The 16,721-nt window shown below is 38.6% G+C and overlaps 1 protein-coding gene across 24 annotated transcripts in view; it reads left to right on the top strand.

The window, feature by feature from the left end:
• LIMCH1 (LIM and calponin homology domains 1) overlaps nt 1-16,721 on the top strand; it is a 345,391-nt gene that overhangs the window by 294,845 nt on the left and 33,825 nt on the right. For all 24 annotated transcript variants that reach the window (XM_059923105.1, XM_059923102.1, XM_059923103.1 and 21 more), the window contains 3 exons: nt 7,195-7,285; nt 8,466-8,629; nt 12,325-12,430. In XM_059923105.1, the coding sequence (XP_059779088.1) occupies nt 7,195-7,285; nt 8,466-8,629; nt 12,325-12,430 (361 nt within the window). The remainder of the gene's footprint in view (nt 1-7,194; nt 7,286-8,465; nt 8,630-12,324; nt 12,431-16,721) is intronic.

The raw sequence follows: 16,721 nt of genomic DNA, 5'->3' as shown, positions 1-16,721 counted from the left end.
GTCACAGTGACTCATAGAGGTGCCCTTAAGTTAGTTTTAACATTGTCATTCAACCAATGGGAGAAAGAAAGTTACCATATATTTTTCAGAAACCTGGAAGGGTGATAGGTGCAAAGTTTTTTAGGTTAAAGTAAGGTCATCAAAATCACCATCTTGAACAGATGTGAATTTCAAACAAATGAGATGAATTCCATGTCGTCTTCCAACTCAGCCCGTCAGTAGCTCCAGCTGTAATTCTCTAGGAAGCAAGCAGACATGAACAGCTTTTTCCAGAAGACGATTGCCCTTGCAGATGCTCACATGCTTCTTCCAGCAGCTCATTTTGGTTCTCCTATTATTCACTCTTTCCCAAGTCTGGCTTCCCTCTGCCACCTAAACCCCCAGGACTCTCACCCGTTGACCTCCTGTCAGCACCCTCTTGCCAGCTCATTCCAACCGATGTCCTGCACGCCCTCCGTGCTGGCGGCACCCTCCCACCAGGTCTGTGGCAATTCTCCCTCATGGACCAACGGCCAAACTCAGCTCTGAGGTATCTAAACAACTTCATCTGCGTTTCTCAAACTAAGTAACAAGATATTTCCACCTTGACAAAGCTCTAGGCCTTCCTCTTGAAAATTCAGTACTTTACTAATGTTTTCTGATCCAGGAAAACAGACAATCAGATCTTTCTTGAAACATTTCATTTTGCAGTGAGAGCAGGGTGAAGGCATTTGAGTAGGTGCTGTTTTCCCTACAACTGTGACCAACTGCAGATTCCTTTTAGATGTCAAATGTCAACAGACATTTCTCTAGAAACTGTTTTACTCCATCCAGAAGTAGTTGCAAGAGCATTAGATTTAATACTCTTATTAAGTCATTAAAGATATTTAGATATGAAAGCATTTACAGACTTCAAGATAGTATACATCAAGAACAATAAAAAAATCAAACCTAGCCCATCTGACCTGGGTCAGACCCACACATTGTTGGTTGGAGAAGTTTAAGGCAAAAAGAAAAAGTTTAAGGAATGGAAAGGCTGATTCACCACGTAGATCCTCTTTCTTCCAGTGAAAATAGGTATTTGGTGATATAAAAGCAAAAAGGGAAACACATGCATGGCATATGTGGCACCTGGGCCCTGGTGCCAAGACATAAATAGACTGATTTTCCAGGCTTGCGTCCAGATAAGTTCTTCAGGACTGGAGCCGGAAAATCAGTCAGAGTCACCGAATAGCAGCTTAGGTAAGGACCTTGGACATCACACCTTCCAACCCGTAGAGGTTAAATGATCAGTCCAAGCCTTCATACCTCCTCTGTCCTAGAAACAGGGCCACTCAGACCCTGGGTCTCAGGACCATTTCTCCTCTCCTGCTTCATATTTCCAATTCATTCCACAAAGATGCTCTCTGGGCTGGTTCACCAGTAAGGTTCTTGTTAAAATGAGCAGCCCAAAGCCAGGTAGATCTGTGGCTAGACCATGTCCCTCTCAAGCCAGGAAACTGCCACCTCCCACCTGTGGCCTCAGGGCTCAGGCTGGCACCAGGGCCAGTTTGGATGGTGTTCTTAGTCAAGGGGACGCCAACTCCCGGCTTAGGCCCCTGTAACCTTTCTGTGCTCTCATTCATTCATGTCCAGGGATCTGTTTTTATTTTCATTCTTGAGACAGTATTACCAGTTGGAGAAGGGAAGGCTTCTCCTCTTTTCAGCTGTAACCAAAGGAAAGTGTGGGCCATAAAACACATTTTCCAGCAAGACAGGTTTGTTTCAGGCAAATCTCTGAGTCCATCAGCACTGGTTAAAACTGCCAATTTTGAACTCATTTCCTTTGAAGTAATGATGTGAGTACAAAAGTAACAAGACTTCAGAATGGAGTATCAGGCAGAAGTTAATTAAACTGGCTTTGGGATTTCCCTTGATTATATATAGTCTATATATATATATAGCAGACTATAGAAAACCATAAAAAAATATAAACTAGTTATTACTCCAGCCACTCAGAAATTAAGATTTTTTAAAATGTGCATCCTTCTCTTTTTCTCAGTGTATATAAAATATTTTGGGGGGGCTCATGTTATTCAAATTGTGTTGTAACTTGCTTTTCCTCTTAATTTATCCTGAATATTTTGTTAGTAATAGCTTGATTTTGATGACTAGTATGCATTTAAACTAAGCTTGACAGTATAAATTTCATAAATAATGCATCTAACATTTGCTTCCCTATCATGGGTTACATGTTGGCTCTATGTCAGATACCATGCTGGGTCCCTGCCCCCCTCAGAACCTGGACTGGATCAAAAGCCCCAAGATGGGGTGATGGCTGGGGGTGGTCTGGTCTCAAGCTGCCCTGGGAATTGGAGACTTGGCTAACTTGCCCCCTGTCCCGAGAGATCCCGGAGAGTTCTCATCTTCTGCATAATAAATGGATGAGAGGTAGAATGGAAAGGATGAGGTAGAATGGATGAGACGGAAAGGACATGGAAATGGCAGTTTGAATCATTTCAGCAATAAACTTGGGACACTCAGGTTCTGGATTGCATCTTATGGGTCAAAACCTTTAAATACCTGGGGAGAAGTTGGCAGTGGGTGTGACTCCAAGTCCAGATGATGGAGCATTGAGGTTACCAGCACAGGTCAGGGTTCCTACCTCCCCTACCTACTAGCAGTGTGACTCTGGGTAAGTCACTTAGCCTCCTGGGCCTCAGCTTCCTCACCTGTATAAAGGGAATCATATTGGTGCATACTTTACAAGCTTGCTCTGAGGACTAAGGAAGATAATCCACATCAAGTGCTGACATGTGGGAAATCTAGTAAATATTGACCATGGCTACAGTGACAACAGTGTATAACCTTTAAAACATAATTTTAAGGGAAGATAAATTGGGTCATCTGGGAGTTCAGTATTTGAGTGTTAAGCCACATAGAAATGCATCCAGAAACATGAGTATTCTTGAAAATCGAAGTTCTGCATTAGTCATGCATAAGTAAAATATTACTGAAATGAGGTGTGCCAGTAAAATCATCCTTATTGAAGTAGTGCTTGAGGACTTTGTCTCTTCTGCATTATAAATTTTGTCTAGGGCTTCCCTGGTGGCTCAGTGGTTAAGAATCCGCCTGCCAATGCAGGGGACACGGGTTCGAGCCCTGGTCCGGGAAGATCCCACATGCCGCGGAGCCTAAGCCCGTGTGCCACAACTACTGAGCCTGCGCTCTAGAGCCACGAGCCACAACTACTGACCCTGTGCTCTAGAGCCCATGAGCCACAACTGCTGAGCCCACGTGCCACAACTACTGAAGCCTGCACGCCTAGAGCCCATGCTCTGCAACAAGAGAAGACACGGCAATGAGAAGCCCACGCACCGCAACAAAGAGTAGCCCCTGCTCGCCACAACTAGGGAAAGCCTGCGCACAGCAACGAAGACCCAATGCAGCCAAAAATAAATAAATAAAATAAATAAATAAATAAATAAAAATTCTGTCTAAAGGACTTCATGAATTATCTTATTTCATTGATTCCAAGGGACACACTTGCCACGTTTGAACATCTCTAAATCAGAACATGTCTTTTTTTTCAGGATATGTCTTATAATCAATAGTGTGTCCTATTTAACAGGCAGTTTGTTTTCTCTCTTAGTAGTACCTAAAATAATACAACTTAAACTTGATGGCATCTAAGATTTAATAAACTATGTCCATTTCTTTGTTCATGTTTGGGCTGGGAAGGCTTTGGCTCAGTTTTTGTAGTTATTTATTTCTGGTCACTGGAAACACCAGTGTTCTCAAGACCATCATTCATCAATATTTAACTGCAAATTTGTTTCCCAGCCTCAGATAGTTTTCCATAATCTAATCCATTTGGGGAGAAAACCGAAAAATCAGTATTTCAGACAGTATTTTATATATTAAAAATCAGTATCTCTGACAGTATTTATATATTAACATCATAAAACAAAAAATACTATGTATTAATATTTCTATGTGTGTGGGGGGGGCAGTTTAAATTATTAAACCCAGCTTATTCTGTTGTAATACTAGGCTGGTGGGTCTTCAAAGACTACTCTCATGTCAGTTGTTCATATAACAGTGTACACACACACACACACACACACACACACACACACAGAGAACATATATATGTAACTTCACTATAATAAAAGAGACTTTGGTTTATTTAACCATTTCCACTCATTAAGTCTCTTAAAGGGCTTCAATTCAGGCTTCTTGATGTATTAAAAAGTTACAAAATCCATTAAGTAGTATAAATATGATGCTTATTTCCTTCCTAGGGTTTTAGAGGTGCATGTTAATTTAATATTATGTTCTTCCAGAATTGATACGTGGTTATCCATCATTAGAAAGTGCTCATCTAGTTATGAAGATGTCAAAACCACCCCATCCTCCAAAAGAAAAAGCATATCTTTGCCACTAGATGCTGTTATAAAATTCTTTAGCAGCTTGAAAGGCTAGTGGCTTAAAGTTTCCTTGTGTCTTTTTTTTTAACTTTGAAAATTTGCACATAATTTTTTTTACAAATTTTTTTCCATTTTTTTATTGTGGTAAAGTAAAACATAAAATTTACTATCTTAACCATTTTTAGGTGTACAGTTTAGTAGTATTTAGTACATTCATATTGTTGTGCAACCATTGCCACCATCCATCTCCAGAACTCTTTTCATCTTGCTAAACTGAAACCCTGTACCCATTAAACAATAGTTCCCCATGGCCCCCTCCCCTCAGACCCAGGCAACAATCATTTTACTTTTTTTTTCCCCTTCACTTTTCCCCCATGCTCCAGCCTCTGGTAGCTACCATTCTACTCTCTGTTACTACGGGTCTGGCATTTTTTAATTTTAATTTTTTAGATTCCAGATATAACTGAGATCATGCAATATTTGTCTTTCTGTGTCTGGCTTATTTCACTCAGCATAATGTTCTCCAGGTTCATGCATATTGTCGCAAATGACAGGATTTTCTTCTTTTTAAAGGCTCAATAATATTCCAGTGTATATGTGTGTATAATATTGATATTTGTGCATATAATAGTAATATTTATATATCAGTATATATGAATAATATATACATATGTACATGTTTTCTTTAGTCATCCATCAACATTTAGGTTGTTTCCATATCTTAGCTATTGTGAATAATGCTGCATTGAACGTGGGAGTACAGATATCTCTTCGAGATACTGGTTTCATTTCCTTTGGATATATATACCTAGAAGTGGAATTGCTGGATCATATAATAGTTCTATTTTAAAGTTTTGGTGAAACTCCGTACTATTTTGAATAATGGCTGTACCAATTTACATTCCCACCATCAGTGTACAGTGGTCCCCTTTTCTCCACATTCTCAACAACACTTGTCATCTTTTGACTTTTTTTTTTTTAATTTATTTTTTGGCTGTGTTGGGTCTTCGTTGCTGCATGCGGGGTTTCTCTAGTTGCGGCGAGCGGGGGCTACTCTTCGTTGCAGTGCGCAGGCTTCTCATTGCGGTGCCTTCTCTTGTTGCGGAGCACAGGCTCTAGGTGCGTGGGCTTCAGTAGTTGTGGCGCACGGGCTTAGTTGCTCTGCGGCATGTGTGATCTTCCTGGACCAGGGCTTGAACCCATGTCCCCTGCATTGGCAGGTGGATTCTTAACCACTGCACCACCAGGGAAGTCCCTCTTTTGACTTTTTGATAATAACAATCCCTAAAAGGTATAAGGTGATATCTCACTGTTGTTTTGATTTCCCTGGTGATTAGTGATGTTGAGCATCTTTTCATATACATGACTTCAGTTGGCCATTTGTATATCTTCTTTGGGAAAATGTCTATTCAGGTCCTTTTCCCATTTTTAAGTTGGTTTATTTGATGTTTTTTGCTATTGAGTTGTAAGAGTTCCTTTTATATTTTGGATATCAATCCCTTATTGGATGTATGACTTGCAGATATTTTCTCCCATTCTGTAGATTTCCCTCTCATTTTGTTATTTGTTTCCTTTGCTGTGCAGAAACATTTCAGTTTGATGTAGTCCCACTTGTTTATTCTTGCTTTTGTTGCCTGAGCTTTTGGTGCCAAATCCAAGAAATCATTGCTAAGACCAATGCCTAGGAGATTTCCCCCTGTTTTCTTCTAGGAGTTTTATGGTTTGCAGTCATACTTTTAAGTCTTTTATCCATTTAGACATTGATTTTGGTGTATGGTGTAAGATAAGAATCCAGTTTCATTCTTTTGCATGTCAATATCCAGTTTTCCCAACAACATTTACTGAAAAGCCTATCCTTTACCCATTTTGTATTCTTGGTGCCTTTGTCAAAAATTAGTTGACCATAAAAGTATAGGTTGATTTCTGGATGTTCTGTTCCATTGATTTGTGTGTCTGTTTTTATGCCAGTACCAAAGTGTTTTGATTAATGTAGCTTGGTAACATAGTTTGAAATAAGGAAATGTGATGCTTCCAGTTTTGTTCTTCTGCTCAAGATTGCTTTAGCTATTTGGGGTCCTTCGTATTTCCATATGAATTTTAGGGTTGTTTTTTTCTATTTCTGTGAAAAATGCCATTGGAATTTTTATAGGGATTGCATTGAATCTGTAGGTTGCTTTGGGTAATGGGGATATTTTAACAATATTAATTCTTCCAATCCATGAATACAAGATATCTTTCCATTTCTTTCTGTCTTCTTCAGTTTCTTTCAGAAATTATGGGGTGGGGGGGGTGGAATATGAGAAGTTGGGTAACAGAAAGTTGTTGAGAGCCCAGAAAGGGAGAGAACTTCAAGAATAAAATGCACAATACTAAGAGCCACCAGCATCTGTGCTGAAGACAAGCTACTGAGAGGTTAATTGCAACTTGAAAAAATTAATTTTTTCACTAGTGATATGACCCTAAGCCAACTGTAATGGCATTTGGGAGCAAGAGAGTGGTAACTATGATTTTGAAAAATTGATAGTGAAAGGAAGGGAAAAGAGGCAGTCAGAGGAGATGGGGAGGTAGTGGGGTTGTGTGCCCTCATAAGGTGGTTCTGCTTCAGCACTTATGTTCTCCTTCACGGAACGTCTCCTTCCGACAAACCCAGCCTTTCACCACTGGAAATAGAAAAGAGTGAATTCATATAGGCAGCTCAACTCGTTGGCCTAAAAATTACTACTGGAAAAAAGAGAAAGAAATCCTTTACCTTTTAGAACCTTCAAAGGGATAATGTATTCAAGGTGGAAAAATATCTTTCTTTTAGGCAACCACTGAAGAAACTGAAACAAACAGTCAAGAAGATGAGAATGATGGTGAAAAAACAGAAAAAGGGAATACAGAAGTTGCCTCATCAGGTTTGTTTTTATAACAGACTAGTTTTAAGGTAAAGCATGCTAACTCTTATTAAAGAGAATGAAAATAGAAGGTAGTGAATGAGGCTCTGTGACTGGTGTGGTTGTGCTGCCATCTAGTGACTCCTGGGGGAAATTCTGACCAAGTGGTTTATCTTGCTATAGAAAAACAGGAACCCATGCTTTTTTGCTACCTTGTTTCATTTTGTTTTTTTTTAAAGTTTATCTCCATCATCATAAAAGAGTTATATTTCCCCAAATCAATAATGCTAAAAACTGAGGGTTATATTTAACACACAGTAACAACAATAGATAAGACAGATTAAAAATATATCATAAAAATAGATGCTGAAGTGGTAAACCCAATGAATAGTTTGAAAGAATAAAGTAATGCCACAAATATGAACAGTGAGTATGAATAGAAACCCACTCTTCCCTAAAGTAATATTTCTCGATATTTTTAACACATTTTTTTCTTTTGATAAACATGAAAACCTGTCACCCTCTTCTAATACCATGTTATTTTTAAATGGCATTGTAAAGTAAATTAAAAGTCATTACTAAAAATTTTAGCGTATACTTTTTCAAATTAGACTGTACCTCCACATTCTGATATGCCCCCTCAGGTGGTGACTTTTCCACCCACTTTAGACTGTACCAAATCGTTCTTTGTATATCCGAGAACACTTAATTTTCATTGCATTATATTGATTTTAACCACACAATCCTTAACACATTCCAATTATGAAAACATGATGTTAAAAAGGAACATTGTAATACAAAAGGAAGTGTCAGGCTGCCCCTCATTTGGAAAGAAATTTGAATAGAAATTATCTGTAAATGTTCACCCATCCAACCCACCTCTCGTCATATTTCCTGTCAGCATTTTGTTTCATGTAGTGTTATTCGTATATAAACTGGGACTCTTATTCAGAACTTAAGTTTTTCATAGTGGGGTTCTTTGATGTGTTTTATGTTGCTTGATTTTTTAATAATATCATGAAAGAGCCTAGAGAATTCTAGTACCTGAAGCTCTTTTGTACCTCTCATCACACAGTAATCCAGCTCCGTGTTGCCCGGGGCAAGATATGTACTCAGTGTACTTCCTGGCGTGGCAGGACCAACGAGCCTTTATATGGTTTTCATCTTGTTCTTTATGTTTCTGAATGTAACTCCATTTCAGAGCCACAGTATTTTACATCAACTGTGACTCGATCCAGCCCGACCGTGGCCTTTGTGGAGCTTTCCTCCAGCCCCCAGGTGAAGAACGAGGTGCCAGAAGAGAAAGACCAGAAGAAACCGGAAAATGAAATGAGTGGAAAGGTGGAACTGGTGCTGTCACAAAAGGTGAGGTGGACTAAAGCCGTTAAGTCCACGATTCGCGTGGCTTCATGTTGCTGCCGACTGCTATGGTGGCACCATTTTGTAATGAAGATTTATTTTCTCTCCTGATCTTGTTTCCTACCTTTGATCTGTATTTTTTTTCTTAATACAAATGTAATACATGTTCATGGTAAAAACAAAAAAAATGTAACTACATATAGAAAGATGTCTGTGTTAGTCCACTTGGGCTGCTATAACAGAAAACCATAGACTTGGTGGCTTCATAAACAACAGAAATTTATTTCTGTCAGTTATGGCGGCTGGGAGGTGCAAGAGCAAGGCGCTGACAGTCAGCGTCTGGTGAGAACCCACTTCCTGACTCACAGACGGCTGTCTTCTTGCTGTGCCCTCACTTGGCAGAAGGGCCAAAGGAAGCTCTCCTGAGTCTCTTTTATACCATCAGTAGTCCCATTCATGAGATCTTCACCCCCATGACCTAATCACCTCCCAAAAGACCCAGCTCCCAATACCATTACCTTGGGGGGTTAGGGTTTCAGCATATGAATTTTGGGGGGACACAAACATTCAGCCTATAGCTATTTATTTTTAATGTCTATTCACAGTGATATGCATGTAAATATGTAACAAATCTATCAAATAATATGTGTAAATATACATAAAAATAGAGAAATAAAAAATAGAGAAATAGAGCAAGAGAGAGAAAACGTCACTGAAACCTACCTCTCTGTTAATAATAAGTGGTATATATAGTCTTTCAACATCTTTTAAAATTTATTTTAAATGGCTAATTTTTAATTATGAAGAATTATATACACTTAAAAGAAAATTGTAGTATAGATATCTGTTATAAAGCTTTGCAGTTAGGTTTTAGTTTGCCGTGCATGAGCTTGCTTATTTGTAACTTACTCCATATTCTCTTTCCGATATTTACCTGTTTTACAGTAATGGTACTTCTGATGCCTCTGAACTTGAATAACAAGGAAACTAGAAAATTATTATTCTGATATAACGGGTTTTAACATCTTGTTTCTATTAAATTTCTTCTTTGTTTGGAGTCTCATCTCTTTCATATTAATTTAGTTTGTTTTCAGGCACAGTCTAAAAGTCATCTTTTGTACCTGTTGTCCTCAACCTCGGTTACCCTTTAGAATTTAATACATACCAGGTCATATAAATCTCAGTCTCTGGGAACAGGGCTCAGGCATCTGTATTTTCAAAAGCTCCCCAGGTGATTCTGATGGGTCACCAAGATAGAGAACAACTGACTTGCGTACTGGATACTTTATGTGATGATATTCCAACTTTAAACCTAAATTTGGATTTGACTTTAGAGTGAAAAATTTACCACTTCTAGTTCTGGTTCATCTATCATCTACTCAACCAACAGTGGCTGTGCACCTACTATGTGCCAGGCACTCTGCAGACACTGGATATTCAACAGTGAATAAGACACAGCCCCCGGCCTTAAGATGCTGAGAGTGCTGTATGCCTGGTGGAGCCCAAAAATGCCTGCTTCCCTGATGCCTTTTGGGGATTTCAGACTCTAGCTACTCCCCCATTTTTATACATAGAGAATTAAAAAATGGTCTGGAGGTCTGAACAGAAGAACCTAACTGTAGGAAAAGCGTTGGGGGCAGACAGGATTTCCTGCCTTTGCAGGTTGTGCCTGATCTACATTACACTTGTAATCTATTTATTTATTCTTCTTGCAAATTGAACTTTTTTCCTATGTAAATATAAAATGAAAGGAAAACTCTATAACATTGCTAGAAAAAATATTTTTAAAATCAAACAAAATGAATACCATAACATAAAAAATATTCATCTGCATTCCTCATCTGTGTAACCTCGTCTATGTGACCCATCTTTGGGCCCCCAGTGTCATGGCTACCCTACTATGGAAAAAATTGTTTTCAGGGGTTCTTAACTCTGTGTGTATGTGTGTGTGTGCACACGCACACGCTGCACGTGTGCCCACACGTGTACATGCACCATGGACCCTTTGTCTATCTGGTAAACGTTATTCTCAGAATAATATTGTTTAAACCATAAAATACGCAGCATTACCAAGTTTTCCTTGGTATCAAGTAGTATGAAATATGTATAACCACATGACTTCTTTTCTGTGGACTCCAGGTTAAGAATCTCTGCTAGATGATTAGCAAATGGAATAATGGTCTTTGAACTCAATGCTTTTCACACCATGTGAATTTCTCCTTTTCTCCTTTCGCTACTTTACAGTTAACTTTTAGAGAAAGAAAGAAAGAAAGAAAGATGATGACAGTGGTTGCAACGGCTTTTATTTTCTGACTTCACTTGAGAGTGTTACCTTTATAAAACAAAGTACCAATGCACACAGGCTGACCTTTTACATAGTGGGTATTTTGAGCATTTCTGCTGAGATTAACTTTTTCATTTACAACCAGGCATTATCTGAAACATATTTTTGTCAATTCCACTGTGGAGGAAATGGTATGAGCTTAAGATTCGAGGGTTGTCAACTTTGGTAAATCTAGGCCTTAGGTTTTGCTGCATGTTTAACACCGAAGTTCATTTGGACATCTGGTTGACCTCTGTAATGCAGAACAATTAACTATTTTCTTCAAGATTCCATTAGGGTTGAATATATTATTCATCAAGAAAAATAAAATCTTACTGAGGAGAAATTCTAGACATTAAATCATCCTGAGGACCAAATAAGAGATCAGCTTATGATGAAACAAGTGCTCTGGAGCCTCTCTCGCCCACTGGCCATAAAATTAATCTCTTCATGGCCACCAGCCAGTGAATCAGAGAAGATTCTGTAAGCAGCTAAAAGGACATCGGAACTGATACAACCACACTCCTCATTCCGATCTCTGCTCAGAGTCTGTTGACTCTTTATTTTGGTCGTTAGTTTGGTTATCTGGTCTTTCAGCAATCAGTTGATTAGAAGCAACAAATCGGAAGGAGGGTGTTCTACCAAAGGCCCTTCCGATTGGGGAGAAATAAAATAAAATTAAATAGCAATAAGAAGAAAAATCTGTTTTTACAAAGCAAACATAAGAATTTTTAAAGCCTGTAATTTTGGATCTATTTACCATAAGGTCATGTGGTCTAACATGCCTCAAAAATCCCCTAAGGGCATCATCGCTATGGCACTGTTTGATATAATGGTTATTTACAATAATGCTTCTTTGCCAACAGGCACAGTATATTGTCTTTAATGTACTTTGCGTAAATTTGTGTGGGGGGGGGTATGTAGTGTCTCAAGAATAATGCCCATTAGAAGGTAATATTACTTTAATATTTAATACTTACATAATAAGATTTTTTAAAAAATCTTATGTGGAACATCTCACTTCCTGACATTACAAATTCAGTATTATGTAGTACCAAGAAGAGAAACTGTGATTGATCCCAATAAGAAAATGAGACAGAGTGATGTATTATCTCAAAGATGGAATATTGTCCTCTGAGTTTGAAGAAACATGATCATCAAATTTTTATGCTCTAGTTTGATTTCTCTGAAAAATTGACCTCTATATTAATGTAGAAAAGCATGAAGGGGTTTGGAGAAGGGGCAAAATTTTCCATTTACAATTTAAATGTTTGGGCTTATTGACTTATTGTAGCCATGGATCCTTAAATTTTATTTCACCTGTGCATTTATTAATGGACAATACTTGTAATATTTATGTCTGTTGCCCATGATCCAGGTGGTAAAGCCAAAATCTCCAGAACCAGAAGCAACCCTGACGTTTCCATTTCTGGACAAAATGCCTGAAAGCAGCCAATTACCTTTGCCAAATCTCAGTTCTCAAGGTAAAAAGATAGAAATGTTTTGTTTTAGTTCTACGTGTTCTGCTGGGCCCATTTGTAGTGAAATAGTCTTCATTTTCAAGGCAGATTACTTCCTTTATGTTGATGTACCTTTAGCCATTGGGTTTGCCGGAGTCCATGATGGCTGAATTAATCACTTCAGAATGGAGGTCTGGAGCTACAGTCTCTATTTGGCTTAGCCAGGAACCCCAGCTGCCAAGACCGTTTTGTCAGCCAGGCACAGTAGGCACAGTAGGGCCTATACAAGGATTTGATACCTGAAAATAATTTTTATTGGCTCTTAAATATTTTAAAAATTACAAAATAAAAAATCAATAACTTTAATAAAGAGTTTATGATCTTAATATTATGTCAACTTCATTAACTGTTAATTATCTAGTCTTCCTAAAATACTCATTTAATTTGACAGTGATTTTGGAAGAAAGTCAGATTTTCTTGCCCCATAATAGTTCCTGGCTGTGCATGATGATTACCAAGAAACATTCATGATCATAGGTTAAACGTGTTACTCATAGCCAAAAACTTTAATCTTTCCAAAAATTCTTTATAGTTAGAATATATAGTTATATGGAACACATATATATAGGCTGAGGATAAACCTTAATATATTTCATATGTTTGATACATTTTATTTTTTTTTAACAACTTTATTGTAGTATAACTGCTTTACAATGGTGTGTTAGTTTCTGCTGTATAACAAAGTGAATCAGCTATATGTATACACATATCCCCATATCTCTTCCCTTTTGTGTCTCCCTCCCACCCTCCCTATCCCACCCCTCTAGGTGGTCACAAAGCACCGAGCTGATCTCCCTGTGCTATGCGGCTGCTTCCCACTAGCTATCTATTTTACATGTGGTAGTGTATATATGTCCATGCCACTCTCTCACTTTGTCCCATGTTTGATACATTTTAACATGTTTGGTATAATGTAGGGAGGGATGGCCTCAAAAAATATGGGAGTTTAGTGCCTATGAAGGTCTTAAAATGGCAATGGCCACTGCAAACTCCCCAAGTACCTTTAGGCCATGTATAGGTTGTGAATTCACCCCTTTACTCTTTAAGAGCCCAACTTGAATCCCTTTATCTTGGTAAGAACCCCAGGCGCCCACAACCACCAGAAAGGAGCCTGAGGGATGTGAACGGTGGGGGGATGGGTCCTGAGGATTCCACGATCTGTAGGGACTGTGCTTCACAAGAGACAGACCACCGGGCTTTACTGGTATGAGTTCTCTCTCTTTACTGATGTGATGTGAAAACGGCTAGAGTTCAGGAGGCAAAAACTATAAGGTTTCTTGTTTTTCTTTTTTAATGTGCTTTCCCCAGTACACTTTATAGATCTATCAGTCCAGGCAAAGAGAGGATGTACAGGGTCATTGTGGCTGGGGATTTATTGTTACTTTTCTTTTCAAGGATGGGCAGCTCTTTGGCAGAATGCTATTTGGCTTCCATTAGTCTTTGTTGACGGCTGGGAGATAAGTTGGGCTCTATCTACATAACAGGAAGTACTCGGGAGGGAATTAATTGGTACAGGTACTGATGATCACTAGCTTCTTAATGTGGAAACAAGTTCAATACTGTCGTCAAAGCATTTGATTTAAATTCGTCAGCCCTACTGTCCTGAAGGGAAGTGACAAAAGTAAATTCTCCTAACTGGGCCAGCAATTGGTCACATTTAGATTTTAATTCTGCCCTATTTCTAGCACTTTTTAATTGTGTATATAAGTAATATAGAGAAGAAATAGATATTTTAAGCCATATTAATTAGTTTTATTGTCTTAGGTATTTTTACATCTAATTATCTGTTGTAAGGCATTTCGGTTTTGTAAAATGTGCTGTTGAATTAAGGGACTTTACTTCATGCTTTATCTAAGGTGAATGAAAAATAAAATTCAGTGGCACTAGAGCATTTCCAAAATCATTCTTCAAGGTGGGATTATATTTGTCATACACCCATTCCATACTCTTGTCTGGCTCATGGAAGCTGTAATTACAGCTGCAGGCTCTGGAGACAGAAGGCCTGGCTTCAAATTCTGGCTCTTTGAGTTCTAATCTGCATGATCTTACCCATCAAGTTCTCTCTAATCTCTAACTGTCACCTGTAAACTGGAAATAATAACAGTACCAACCTCATAGGGCTGTTGGAAGAATTAAATGAGATAAACCAAAAAAAAAAAAAGCATTTAGCTCAACACCTGACCTAGAATAAGCACTACAGTATAATCTAGTAGCTGCAGAATAGTTGCAGTAAGAGTAGAAGTATAAAGCAAGGTGCCAGGCAGGAATAAAGCATTCTTAAATGCTCTCCTTAAAATAGGAGTATTTATATTGTAGAGACATAGCAGTAATTTTCAAACCTGAGATGTGGCAGGGTCTCCTGCAGGGTTAATTAAAACACCACTCTCTGAGGGTGTGGAAAAAAGGGAACACTCTTGCACTGTTGGTGGGAATGTAAATTGATACAGCCACTATGGAGAACAGTATGGAGGTTCCTTAAAAAACTAAAAATAGAACTACCATACGACCCAGAATCCCACTACTGGGCATATACCCTGAGAAAACCATAATTCAAAAAGAGTCATGTACCAAAATGTTCATTGCAGCTCTATTTACAATAGCCAGGACATGGAAGCAACCTAAGTGTCCATCATCGGATGAATGGATAAAGAAGATGTGGCACATATATACAATGGAATATTACTCAGCCATAAAAAGAAACGAAATGGAGTTATTTGTAGTGAGGTGGGTGGAGTTAGAGTCTGTCATACAGAGTGAAGTAAGTCAGAAAGAGAAAAACAAATACAGTATGCTAACACATATATATGGAATCTAAGGGAAAAAAAAATGGTTCTGAAGAACCTAGTGGCAAGATGGGAATAAAGACACAGACCTACTAGAGAATGGACTTGAGGATGTGGGGAGGGGGAAGGGAAAGATGTGACAAAGTGAGAGAGTGGCATGGTCATATATACACTACCAAACATAAAATAGCTAGCTAGTGGGAAGCAACCGCATAGCACAGGGAGATCAGCTCTGTGTTTTGTGACCACCTAGAGAGGTGGGATAGGGAGGGTGGGAGGGAGGGAGATGCAAGAGGGAAGAGATATGGGGACATATGTATATATATAACTGATTCACTTCATTATAAAGCAGAAACTAACACACCATTGTAAAGCAATTATGCTCCGATAAAGATGTTAAAAAATAAATAAATAAATAAATTTAAAAAATTTTAAAAACACCACTCTCTGGACCCCACCCGTACAGCGTCTGATTGTGTAGGTCTGGGCTGGGCCACAGTATTTACATTTCTAACAAGTTCCCAAAGGTGATGGTGATGCTGCAGATCCAGGGACCACACTCTGGAAACCACTGGCTTGAAGTATGTGTTTAAATTGTGCACCAAAAACATCGCTGGTAGATGTAAAAATAACATTAATGCTTGTTTGGAGTGTATAAAGTTCCTATCTTTCAAGAAGCAAAAGGCCTCTAATAAATGTAGTCTTAAGAGACATGATTTGTCTTTAATTGGGGGTTGGCAGGGGAGTATAGGGCTTTGCCCAGCTATAAAAAGTCAGCATACATTTAAGTGACTGGTCAGAGGCTGCACATCAAGTCCAAAGAAGCTGTAGGTTCAGGATCAGGAATCCTGGAGCCATACCTAATATTCTCTCCCCAGGACAGTGAGGACGCCATCATCTCCACCAAGTCGTCTGTTTCTCGACTGCTCAGACAGGCTACTGCAGACGTGCTGGGGGCCCTAGTGGTGCTCCACAGATTTCCCTCAAACATACGCATGTGCATAAATAGTCTTTGAATACTCTGAAAACATTCATAAAATAACATTTAAAGAGGAAAGATTTCCTTTTCTCAACTGTCTCCCAATAGTAGAAAGATATCTTGAATTGATGTTTCAGGAAAACATGTGCACATTTTTAAAACCGATGTCTTTATTTGCATTGAGAATGATGACAGATGAGCATAGCATATAGGTTAAGGATGCAAATGCTTGCCTTCAGCTTCTGTCTGCTTGATGCCACCCCATGACAGATACACACATACACATCTTTTTTACTACACACGTATATAACTGCCACCACAGACTTCCATAATAACATTTATAAAGGGTGTAAGAATAGTTGAACTTATCTCTGCTGTCTTTTGTACTTTTCTAGTGCTTTCCAAAAGCAATGTAAACTGTGCATTTTGCCCTTACATCACACATCATCCCATCATTTTGAGATTCAGCATCTTCACAATATCACCTTTAAGT

Source organism: Balaenoptera ricei, chromosome 5 (genome assembly GCF_028023285.1).
Source record: "Balaenoptera ricei isolate mBalRic1 chromosome 5, mBalRic1.hap2, whole genome shotgun sequence".
Lineage (NCBI taxonomy): Eukaryota > Metazoa > Chordata > Mammalia > Artiodactyla > Balaenopteridae > Balaenoptera > Balaenoptera ricei.
The sequence above is the reverse complement of the archived record's forward strand: the minus strand, read 5'-3'. Positions and strand labels throughout refer to the sequence as shown.